The 13,668-nt window shown below is 33.3% G+C and overlaps 1 protein-coding gene across 1 annotated transcript; it reads left to right on the top strand.

Moving 5' to 3' along the window:
* Positions 1–92: 92 nt before the first annotated feature.
* On the top strand, positions 93–13,228 carry LOTGIDRAFT_169699 (hypothetical protein; the record flags this gene model as incomplete). Its single annotated transcript, XM_009067996.1, has 6 exons — positions 93–186; positions 312–367; positions 9,648–9,739; positions 12,336–12,441; positions 13,056–13,137; positions 13,191–13,228. The coding sequence occupies 6 exons, from the start codon at positions 93–95 to the stop codon at positions 13,226–13,228; spliced, it is 468 nt and encodes a 155-aa protein (XP_009066244.1).
* Between the last annotated feature and the right edge of the window lie 440 nt (positions 13,229–13,668).

Below are 13,668 nucleotides of genomic sequence, written 5' to 3'. Positions count from 1 at the left end.
GAGCAGGGTGCGGTGGTGAACATAGTTAATATCGGCTCGTAGTTTTAGTATGGATCAAATCTGAACATTCAAATCGGAATAATAGTTTAGGAATGTCTTTACAAATTATTGTAATCGGAGCTACCAACGTTCCCAATCCGGAAACGTTTGGAGAATGCGATCCGTACGCATCTATAACTTTTCTAGGTAAAAAGTTTTATTCTATTTATAAAGTTTTCGGAATGTAAACACCGGCTCAAAACTGACCGAACGGGTGAATAGTTTAACCTTTGCAGATAATCTTGTATTTTTGATAATTTTGTATCTTTTAGGCCAAAAGAAAAAAACTGAAGTTGTAAAATCGGAAATAAATCCCAATTGGAATCAGGTAAGTTTATGAAAAGGTTGCAAATTTTATATATAAATTATTTTGAAGATATACCGGTATGTTATATACTCATGTAGGCCTATATCTCGGGGCAATATCGTTTAATATTACTGTGGTATATGAAGTTATAGTCTACAGTATATGAGGTTATTTCTGTAGCTGAACTCTATCAATGTTCATCTTCTGGTCATTATATTCAATCTCCCTTTGATAGTCAAGTTTTCAATGTTTTATATATGTATAGAGGCTTTATGACCAGCACAACTATTAACTTCTAGTATTTATCACTGGAGGGCAATATGAGGTATAAGAATATGAAATATTAGGTTTTAGTTTGCTTCTAAATAAATTACCCTTTTATTGTAGTAACTGCACGTTTTTCCTCAAATTTGAAAACTATTTTAAATATGAAATAATTAAATAGTTATCTGACAAGGATGTAAAACAGTGAAGTGAGTAAGTTGGGTATAACTTCTACTGTACTAGCATTTAATTACTAAGATATGAGTAGGCTGGGATATGAAACTTGGTGATATAATGTAATACTAATTTGTCAAGTTTATCACCTTTAAAATGAATTATTTATATTCATTGACATGGATTTAGTTGTAATGGGGTGGGGTACTGTATGTGAGCTTCTAATTAAACTCTATTGTGTAGAGATTAGGGTGGTTGAAAGGTAACAAGTTACTATTCAACAGAAAGCACTGGCACAGGATTAAAGCAGTGTTTATAATGATACGGTTATGTAGTAATAGGCTATGAGAGAAAAGCTGATAGGGTAGTTCTTGAACAGGCTTCAGTTATAGAATATATTTTTTGGGGGAAGGGGGGTTGAAGAGGGAGTGAGGGGGAGGGGGAGGTCGGGTTGAAGTTGACATTCTTGACCAGCTAAGGCTCCACTATTTTAAAGTGTCTGTTTGAGTGTATATGGCTAAAGAGTAGATTAATAATTAAATAGTAAGGAAAATCTGCAGGTCAATTTTTGAAAGAACAATTCTCTTCTCCCTTCTCTTCCCAAGTCTTCCTTATCAAATATCTGTCACAGGTCAGCAAGTTTTTATCTTATAATGTAAAACATGGTCTGACTGTATAAATACACCTACAACTCTATTTTATTTGAGTCAGGTCTAGCCTACAGTAGTTATTATATACTATTTGATACAAAATACCTACATATTATACCTCGGGCCAAATATCGAATGTTGAATAAGAACAGTTTTATTAGTATATCATCATTCAGATACAATATACATCTTTAGTTTTTCTGACTCTTCACTGGATGACATCTGTTGGTTAGAGTCAAGTCTACAAGAATTTAAAAAAAACAAAATATCTAGAGCAATATTTTGATTTTTATCAAATTGCCAAATTGATTTTTGACTTTCAGGGAATTTTATTTTTGATATGAAAACCATGACCTAATATTTCCTAAATGCTCATTAGATAATGTTATAAAACTCATCTGATTGATTCTGTTATTCAATTACTTGTTAAACCTATTAGAACAGCTTTATTAAAAGTGTGTGATAATCCCTCATACATCAAATATAGTTAAATACCAGTGACATGATAATATATCATATAGCCTCTAGGTCAGATTAGAGAATTTATCATTATCATCCCTTTTACTCCAGATAAAGGAATTAAACTACTGAAAAGAAATTGCCAAATAATCATAATGAGAACTTTTCAGTTGGTATGCTGATATAAGAAAAATTTAGATAGGGGCATATTTTTGACTGTGGAGGTTGGGGTAGTGTAGGGGGATTGGTGGGAGGGGGGAGATGACGTTTAGTATAGTAGTGAAGATCCATACAGTATTAGTAAACTACATAAGAAATATACACAGCTATGTAATATTAAACGAAAGTGTTGTGTGCCTTAGACCTTTCCTATGGTTTAAAAGAGGGAGGGGGATATATTTTTGACAGTGAGAGAGAGGAGAGGGGGTACATGTCAGATTAGTATTAAATAGTCACTATATTGTAATAATATATGACTATGTAATATTAAAAGTAAGTGTTATATGACTAATAACCTCTCAAGTCAAGTGGAACATTGTAATACTGTGTATTAGCTAGTGTGTATTTACTGGGCATTATTAATATATTATATATACTCTTTGGATATCACATACCATAAATTACTTCAGTCAGCAAATATTTCTACCATTTATAAACAAACTTTTATATTTTAATTCAAAACTAGAGTCTTACTGATAATCTTTATATATTGTCTGCATTCCAGACTGCAAGGCATTACCGGTATCAGTTATCTTTGGCCTAATTATATTCTGCACAGTAGGAGGTTCTTTTGAATATTTCAATGACCCAATATTATTTAATGAGAACAATTAGATCAAAACAGTAGGATATATAAACAATAGAATATACTGATGTACAGCTTGTTGTGATGTTTTGTTTATAACGATATTAGTGCTGATTAGAGTTGGTTTGAGGATCTTCAGGCTTCAACTTCTGGCCACCCTCTTTTCAAGTAAAGAAACAAGTAAATGATGTCCAAAGATGACAGTAATATTTGACATACTAGACTAAATCCTGACTTGTTGAAAGACAATTCTTTCCTATGTAAATGATAAAAAAAAATTGAAAGTGGGAGGGGCTTAATCTGTATAATGATAATAAGTAATTTTTGTTTCAAGAATTTTAACTCAGATCTACCATTAGTCCAATGTCCAGTGTCCAATTGGACAAAAATCTTTGTCCTTGATAGCTCTAAATAGCCCTTCATATGATGGCTATAAATTCATTGAGGTCAGGTAGATGGGATATAAAGAGAAGTTTATGTATTAATTTACCTCCTTGTGTTTGAGACTGGAGAGTTTTTATAGACCATTGAAGGGGGTGGTTCAAGATACAAGACCCTTTGACTTTCTTTCTTCTTTCTTAATACCATTTCAAGATGACTGAATAATTCTTTAATAGTTTTATTCATTCATTCATTCATTCATTCATTCATTCATTCATTCATTCATTCATTCATTCATTCATTCATTCATTCATTCATTCATTCATTCATTCATTCACCTTTTCTGTTCTTTCATTCCTTCCTCTATTCCTCTGTTTATTATACAATGCTATCCTAGAATGATGCTAATTAAATATGCAAATATATGCAAGTTGAAAGTATATTAAAAATAGATTTGCATATTTAGATTATTTTATTATGTTCGATTTAGTCATGAGAGAAAATATTAAATTTTCCGATTCAACTATGTTTTCACAGTCTAAATATTTTGTCGAATAATTTGAATGACATACTTTTGAATGAATTATTTCAAATATTTTATATTGTTTAAAAATTGACACATATCTATGTAGAAAATTAGGATCTTTAGCTTCTACAGTGTTGAAACTCGAACTGCATGCTTTCAGTAGACTTCAAACAGTAACCACCTTTATAGTATAGACATTGTATAAATGATATATTTTGCTAATTGATTTTAGAAAGTTAAATTTTGTTAAATTCAGCATGAGTTATTTACCTGAATGAAGTTACATACACTGGCAGTGCCAGCCTTCCGAGACTGGGGGTACAAACAGGGGGCAGACTGATTCAATGGGGGAACAACTGCTGTGTGGTGGTGTCATAGCCACAAGCTTCTCATAGAGCGTCTTGGAGAGTTTTCTCAAGAAAATTTGATTTTGTGCACTTTGACACATATTTCGGAGAAAAAATATTTTAGATTTGTTGAAAATAAAGTGGGGGTACAATTGAGGGCGCCGCCACTGGTTACACACCTGGAAATAAGAGTGTACGAGTTGAATTTACGTTATATTCATATGATAATTTGACAGTATTTCTCCAGACAAACCCCAGAGATCTTGAGCTGGATGTTCACACAAGTGGAGAAAGTAGCATTGGATTTTTATATTCGCTTCACTGCCAGATTTCATCAGAACCAACAATCAATAATTAAAAATGAAATTTGGAACTGGCCAGATATGAATCTTATTTAGATTTCTATGAATATTAATATAGTATTAAACTGATCAAATAAATGATTGAAAAATTAGCATAAAAATAATAACTGATGTTTTATACCCAGCTATATTTATTTATATTATTTATATTATTTATATTATTTATATTATTTATTTATTTATTTATTTATTTATTTATTTATGACAGTATGACAATTGGGTAGCATAGTATTCTGTTTCATAACAATTATGTAATGAAGCGCCAAGGGTTTGAATCGTAGTATATCTTTGTAAGTTATTGCAGTAACACCTCTTTAAATGCTGGAATTTAACCCTAGGCCTTCAGGTTGGTGAACAAGTGTCTTAGAGCCACTACCCTTAACCCACACCCTTCATGACTTGTAGCATGGTAGCAAGTGAAACTGTTTTGGTGGGTCATTTTATACAAAGATTTCTCCCTGGACAGGGCTAGCAACCCTGCTGAATTAAACGGATGAAGTTTAAGTGGTTCACTTAGTGTAAATAAAAATATGAAATTAGATACAAGTTATAAGGATGTTAAATATTTTCTGTAATAGTATAGGTTTAAATACTAAGATTATAAAATGTCTAGTCTATGTGTATCTGGAGGGTGGGGTAGAAAAACAGAGAGCTTATATCAGCTGATAAAATATGATTCATGATACCTGAAACATTTTTAAAAATCAATACTGGTATTGGGTTCATGAACAATTAGATAAAAGGATGGTGTAGTAACCTGTGAAAGTTTGTGCCCAAAACAGACTTTCTGAAGGATCTTGAAGTGTCTTCAATGTTTATTTGCATTACCAATGTCTATAAAGGAGCAGATGAGAGAAGGATAGGGAGAATACAAGCACCTGACCATCCCGCTCTCTGTTTGAGGCTGCTTCTAGAAAACATTGTCCTAATGCACTCCCTGTCTCTCTATTCCCAAAAATCAGCTGACCAGTGGGATTGGGACAATAGACCCACCCACGTTAAGGTGTTCTCTATGTCTCATCACTTTATCAGGAGGTGAAATTTCTATCTTCTATTTTTTTATCATCTGATACGAGAATGTACCTGTTTTTTGAGACAACACACCCATTCAGAGTCCACTCTATGTATTATCAGTTTATCCGGAACTTTCGATATGTTGATATCTGATGTGAAACTTAAGCCCTGATTATTCTGAAACACTCCTCTGTCTTTTAAAAAATCAAAATTGACATTGGCGTATTGAATTGAGTGGGTCATAGTGCCATGGTCCCCCTCCTCAAGACAGAAAAAATGAGAAATTTATTCTACTATTTATACACTGCCAAAATTGCGTTACTTCGTTTTCCGCTTTCCTAGATTAGGAAATTTTGACCTCCAACTTATGTAGTATCCTCTTAAATCTGTAGGGGGAACCGAGGTGCTCGTATGGCCCTACCCCCACCCCCAACAAGAAAATCCACGCTACACCACTGAAAAATAACATATCCGTGTGTTCTCAATTTGTTATCAGCTTATCTTGAAATGAAATTTGTATATTTTGATATCTGATAAGTATCTACGCCCTGACAATATTGATAGTGACTGATTAGAGGTAGATAAATTAGTAAAGCTCCTTACAATATTGATTATACAATCAGATCTATTTATAGTCCAACTTTTATCAATAAGAATTTCCAAATTTATGTTATTTTGTTATTCTCTTTAGGCTTGTCTACTAGTTGGGGTCTTTTGGTTTGGTTTTATTTGTTTTATCATCTTAATTCTGCCCCACAGATGAATCAAGTGCTACTGTTGAGCATGGTTGAATTAGAATGTGGTATTTGTTTTAATTCAGCTACCACACCCTCCCCTTCCCTGTCCATTTAAATTCTGCCATTTTCACCCAAGATGGATAAAGAATGACATGGTTAACAGTAAAGTAAGGCAAACACTCATTAGCATTCGGTCCAATCATTTGCTAACTTTTCAATAGGTCCTAGCTAAAGAGTCAAGATATTTCACCCAGATCAAAGGAGGTTAAGAGAGGCACATGCTAAAGAGCCTTGATGTAGTTAGATTCCAATTTCTCTACAATATTTCTACTATTAATACTATTTAAATACCAGATATTTTGTCTTCAGTAAAAGAATGTGAAGTATGATAAAGTGGGTGACAGTAAATTAAACAAGGTCAAGGTGACCTGATATAATCGTGTAGGAGGTGATAACTCTACATTATATCTCTCTCCAAAGTTATAATTATCTTCTTAATATAGAAATATAAAACAGAACCTGAAACAACTGATCTTTTTCAGCCGGTATCCCTACTGAAGTTTGACATGTAGAGATCTTCAGACAACTGATCTATTTCAACCTGTATCCCTACTGAAGTTTGACAAGTAGAGATCTTCAGACAACTAATCTATTTCAACCTGTATCCCTACTGAAGTTTGACATGTAGAGATCTTCAGACAACTGATCTATTTCAACCTGTATCCCTACTGAAGTTTGACATGTAGAGATCTTCAGACAACTGATCTATTTCAACCTGTATCCCTACTGAAGTTTGACATGTAGAGATCTTCAGACAACTGATCTATTTCAGCCTGTATCCCTACTGAAGTTTGACAAGTAGAGATCTTCAGACAACTGATCTATTTCAACCTGTATCCCTACTGAAATTTGACAAGTAGAGATCTTCAGACAACTGATCTATTTCAGCCTGTATCCCTACTGAAGTTTGACAAGTAGAGATCTTCAGACAACTGATCTATTTCAGCCTGTATCCCTACTGAAGTTTGACAAGTAGAGATCTTCAGACAACTGATCTATTTCAACCTGTATCCCTACTGAAGTTTGACATGTAGAGATCTTCAGACAACTGATCTATTTCAGCCTGTATCCCTACTGAAGTTTGACAAGTAGAGATCTTCAGACAACTGATCTATTTCAGCCTGTATCCCTACTGAAGTTTGACAGGTAGAGATCTTCAGACAACTGATCTATTTCAGCCTGTATCCCTACTGAAGTTTGACAAGTAGAGATCTTCAGACAACTGATCTATTTCAACCTTTATCCCTACTGAAGTTTGACAAGTAGAGATCTTCAGACAACTGATCTATTTCAACCTACTGAAATTTGACAAGTAGTACATGCATGTTCTTGTATCTAACAAGTTCCCATAGTATCCTAATGAATTATTTTGTGGACACAATGTGGCATCATGTATTCTGAAAGAGCTTGCCTGACCCCTGCCTCTGCTTTTGTAGAACATAAATTCAGTAGGTTTCGAGAATGAGTAAATATTGTGATGTTCAGGCAATATTGCTTATTTAAAAGAATTGTCTCTCAGATGTAGTTATGTTTATATTTTGAGTTTATGAATAGGTACATCTGTAACAATAAGAGTAGAGGAAAGATATTTAACTAGTCTAGTTGTAAGTGTATTGTCCTGATATAGAATAGTTACAATAACAGAATGGTCTTTCACAATAATATTCATATCATTTCACACTTAATTAAACATCATGATCTAGTCCAGCTTGATATACAGACTGATTTTATTATGATGGGGGTGGGGCGCTTTCTGATAATTTGTTAGTAGCAAATATTCGAGTGAGAACCTAGAAGGCGGAAGGGGAAAGGGTTCTGCGTTCCATCAATCAGCTGTGGGTTAGGCCTGGGAGAATTCCAACAGGAAGCTGGACATTTTTTAAAATTTACCAATAGGGTTAGTACCACTATGTACTACAACTCCAAAATTTCTCCATTTTCCTCAGTAGGCTTACCTCATTCATAATGAATATACCAAAAATAAATGTAAGGTTAAGTCTACAAACCTAAATACCAAATAAACATTTTTAGCTATGTGGACTCTCTGAAAGTATGCCTAGTTGATACGAAATAAATATTATTAGGTATGTTGACTCTCTGCAAATAATGTAGAATCGACAAACCTCAATACCAAGTAAACATTTCTAGCTATGTGTGGACTCTCTGAAAGGGATACAGAAATGACAAACCTAAATTTCAAATAAACATTTTAGTTATGTGGACTCTCTGAAAGGGATGTCGAATTGACATGATGAGGAAGAGAAATTGAAATTATAAATAAAACATGTTTTGTTATTTTGAATTTAATGGAAGCAATTAAATGGCATGATTGAGGTCAGACAATTATTAACATTATGTTAAAGGTTAGGTCATTGTGTAAGGGGTCATTTTGAAATGATGGGGGTGGGACAATTAAGATAATTAATATCTAACGAGTTGCCATGGTACCAGTAGGTATTCTGTTGATTTGATGCAAAATGCAGTTGTGGCCAAAGTTTATCAATGGAAAATATGTGAGAAATTTATTTTTGTAAATATCTTTGATAAAGTCTTTTTATGTTTGAAAATTCAATTTTTTTAGGATGTTTTGTTAGTAGCTCATCTGAATTTTGATTGTTCTTTGCCTACAAGATGAGGCAACTTAAGCAGCCAAATTTGATAGAATTGACTAGAGCACATCTCAGTTTTTTTTAGAAATGAAATGAATGGAGTTTTATGTCCAACCTTGGTGCAGCCTATAGCACATGAACCTCAGTTTATTGTCCCACCAATGTCTAGATGCTATTTACATGTCAGATCTTGTGCCCTGCATCACTGACAGGGGGAAACCAGGTTGAAAAATCTGAAGGTACTATCTCGACCTATGCTGGGATTGAATCCTGGACCTTCAGATTCTTTAGAGAGATATATCGTTTGCAGCTTTCATACGTTTGACTCCTATCTTATTGATTAGAACTCTTCTCATGATATTGACCTGTGTTTCGGATATATAATCCTCATCAGGACATGGAAATGTAGGCTACAATATAAGGCTAAGTGAATTCATTAAGCTATTTAATATGTAAGACTAGAAACAGCTGTTTGATATGATAAAATCTAATGATAAATTACGTTATACATCATTTTATTTTTCAAATATTGTTTAATAGACCAAAAAGATAACCTGGTTTAAACAATATTTAATTACAATCTTATATACGTAGATACTGCCGAACATAATAGAGAAATTACTGTCTTAATCATTAAGATAAGGGTATGGAATTTCCATATTCAGCATGGAATATTTAAAATGGGGAATCTTAAGCTCTCTCTGATCTAACAGTTGATCTCCTAAATTCTTAGATCAGTCTTCCAATACATTATTTACTAGAATTTTCACAAACGATGTTTTATATTAGGGGGATATGCCTAACCTTGCTATAATCTCAAAGGGACTTTTGACCAGTGGGGCTTTTATAGGTCATTTTTCCAGCCAAATTGAAGAGCATTAGGATATAAATTATCTTTTTTTTTCTATTACAGACATTGGAGTTTGATTTACAAGGTGTACCAGCTAAAAGTACAGATGAGGTCACGATAGAGGTAAAAGATTGGGAAAGAGTTGGTAGAAACAGGTAAGCTATAGTTTATATCTTTGGTACAATACGCTCTGGAAGTATTTGACAGATGTTGGTCATTTGGAAAACCTGGATCATTTTCTGACCTTTTGTTATTATATTGCTTCTGTTACGATGATATTTCCCCTTATTTTACGCAAGGTTTATGTCCCATGTGCTCTGTATCACAATAAACTGAGGTCCTGTCTACTACAGGCTGTATGCTCCTAGAATGAAATGAATATGAAATAGAGTAAGTTAACGTAGACAATAGTTCTCTCATTGCACACTGCATGGCATTGCCGTTCTTCATTAGCCCAATCAGGTGCATAAAACACCATTTCATTATATTTCTGATTGAGTGATCATTGATTGTTGATTATTGAGGGTAATATATGCATATAGAATGATGTTTATGAAGGAGTTAATTGTATCATGGTAACATATTGTTTTGATAGTTCATTATCTTTTACATTTTAATCAAAACACCCACTTTCACTTTTACATTGTCTCATATTCTAGCTTATTATATATTCAAAAAATTTGTAAATATAGAAAAAAAACATAAAATGACATGAGAAATGTGTATTTGTAACTTTTGAGTGCATAAATTGATATTTTGTCATATCATCTAGGCGGGAAATGACATCAGATATATAGAATGTAGGCTACAATTTAAACAATAGCTAAGATTTGAATGTTAAAATCTTCACCTTTGAGTAAAATTCTCTCATTGTGATTGCTCACGGCATGGCTTCTACGTTTTGATTAGATTCAGAAAATTAGGGTGTGAAACTCCCTATGTTTCCTGCATTTATTACATTTTATATAGAGAGTATAGAATGAGAAACAGCTAAAAATTTGAATATGAAAATGTTCATTTCTTAGCAAAATTCCTGAATTGCCCACCGCATGGTTTTTACGTTAACGTCATTGGGGTTCCTAGTTGTTAACTCTAAATAGTTGACATCTCCCTAAATCCTATCATATTTTGACCATAAGATTAAGGCCGTACATGTTGTTAGTGTAACGATAAGAGAACACAAGACAGGTCCAGTTTCAGTGCATTCTTTAGTGATATTAGGTTGTCTTTTGATGCTCTTCAACAAAAGAGATGTGAAAATGACAATGATATATAAACAAGGGAAATGAAATGTGGTGTGTTTTGTTTAAATCATGTCTGACTAAATTACTGTCAACTCCTACTCTCTGTCATGAGTTAACATTGATATTGTTTATAAATACAGAAAGATATAGTTTAAATGAGTTTATAATTAAAGAAAGGCTGTGGCTATTCGTACCAAGACGGTATTAAAATGGGCATTACAAATCCTAACCCCAACAAATTCACTTAATATCATTCTTGACAATCAATATGGCTTCACACTTTAAAAAAAACCCCCAAATTAGCGTGCCTATTATGTCCTGTCTTATCCGTACTGTTGTTAGCAGCCACAGAGAACACGCATCATGACGGTGCAAATAGCTGGTACATTAAAGAAAACTTAATTTTGGTCTTGATTATTGCATTGAGAATTATATTTAACAGGTGATGAAGATACTTTAAGAGATTGAAAATAAAAGATTCATGCGTCTGTTTTAAAAAGATTTCCCACATTGCATACTAGGCCTACTTAGTCTTGCTCTCAGTTCTCCAAAATATTTGTCAGAAAAAGCACCATTTCAAAACTATTTTTCATAAATTTTCTTGTCTATCCTTTCCACACATAGCTGCTGATTTTGGATTGGAAATTCTTGATGGTTGTCCATAAGTCAGTCAGCCCCTTATTTATAACCTCATCTTGAGTTACTGTCACTTTGTTGGCATGTAAATTTCTTTTTTGAATTTCTTTCTAACTTTGCCTATTGTATCTAGAAAAAGTGCAGACCTCATATTTGTTGTATAAATTGTCTTATTATTTTGTTTATTGTATTAGACTATAAGTGGCTTGTCTTATTTCATCTCTACTTTTAAAATGTCATGGGGTTAAAGGTCAAGTATTTTAACAAATTTGTCAGAATATATTCATTGTAATATCCTGTTTAAAATACAACAAATTAATCATTCTTAAAAAAACATGGGACATAACTCTTCAATGCTTCGTTGAAGTCTCTCTTTCTTATGAAATAAAATGTGGTTTTGTGATTTTTTTGTGCTTGGTACTACAGGGAAATTAGGCAACATTTTAAAGCATGGGACATAACTCTTTATTGCTTGATTGACGTTTTCAACTGTTTGATTAAATATGATAATCATTATGTGATGGATTTGTAACAAATGTATCTTGAAATGGAGTCTTGTTTCTAACTCTGATCTTTATCTCTTTCAAGTTAATGAAGGCAAATTATTCCGCTCTATGGCCAATGAACAGAATGATCTAAATATGGAATTAAAACTTCAATACTAAGCTGACAAATTCAACAGCTTGAGTTAGACAAGATGGAGTTTTATTTTAGACTGCTCTGCTCGTTTATGTATATTGCATTAATTAATTCAAAACACAATTCATTGCCAGTAAAAGAAACTTATACCCCAGCAAAGCCATTTTGATTGATTGGTTGCTAGGTAATCTCAGTCTATAGTTACAGAATGATATAAATTATATATTTTCAGATTATTGGGTTCGGTCAAATTTAAACTAAATGAATTAACAAAAGGAGGTGTTCAGTCGAAGTCCATGACACAAAATCTATTGGATGCTAATAATAGACCACATCAGGTAAGGTTATCTCCCTTTAATTAGTTATGGTTATGTAATGAGAATGACGCTTGCTTGCTAACCTGAAGGTCCACGGTTCAATACCAGCATAGTTCAAGAAGATACTTGATTTTTCAACCTGGTGTCCGTTGACATGGCAAAATTTCCCTCATTGCACACTGCATGGTATTGCCCTTCTTCATGAGCCAAATCAGACGCAGAACAGAAGGATGTATCTTATTTTCATCTTGAGTAAGTTTTGTGGATTCCTTGTTTTAAAGGTGCAGACCTTAAAGGAGAGATAGTCCAGAAATTTAGGTGTAAAAAAAAGTGGAAATGCATTCCCGACCATTATAGCTTCTATTTGCAACAATCCAATTTTCCATTTGATGGTTGTGGTTCCTGTAATTATGGAAATGCTTAACTTTATATGCCGTCACTATTTTGTAAAACTGTAGATAATATCCAAGGGTCTTTGCGATAGTGATGTCATACAATGCTTAGTTTTATTGGAATTGCAAGACCCATAGATGTCTGACTAAAAATTGGAATGGTGCAAATGGATGCTATCAATGTCCCCGATACACGTACACCTCTCATTTCAAAGACTCTAATTAATATTATTATTTTTTCAGTCACAAATTAAATTAAAAGTAACGTATGCTCCACCTGCTGGTAAAGGTGGTGGTAGCGGGTCACAAACAGAAGGTTCACAAGGTAAGTTAATATATTATATTCAGTATTCATGCCACGATATTTCTGGTCATCAGGAAACCCAGAATTTCTCTATTTTTTGGTCAATAAATAATTTTCTTTCTGATAAAACCGCTAAAAATTTGGTTTGAGGGAGAAACAGATTTTTAAACAGGAAACAAATTAGAAAAACATTCTTAAAATGGTAAAATCTCCCCCTGTACCCTCTTACGGGAGCCTGGGGCACCCCTTTACCATCAGCTGATATTTTCTATTGGCTCAATTTTTGTTGGTTTCTTACTGAGATCCCTGATTCAATGTAAATGTTGACAAACCTAAACACTGAATAAACAATATTAGCTATGTGGACACTCTGAAAGGGTTGCAGAGACCAAAAATTAAGAAAAGAGTTCTAAAAGCGAAAGCCTGTTCCCCAATCCTATTTTACTGAAAAAACATGTAAAATAGAGGTCAGTGTTCTAGAAGAAAGAGCATGACCTGCCTCAGAATCAACTTAGTCATAAAAACTAATTAACGATATGAATATTAAACACA

This window comes from Lottia gigantea (genome assembly GCF_000327385.1).
Source record: "Lottia gigantea unplaced genomic scaffold LOTGIsca_88, whole genome shotgun sequence".
In the NCBI taxonomy this organism is placed as follows: Eukaryota; Metazoa; Mollusca; class Gastropoda; family Lottiidae; genus Lottia; species Lottia gigantea.
Note: the sequence above shows the minus strand (reverse complement) of the source record. Positions and strands in the feature narration are given on the sequence as shown.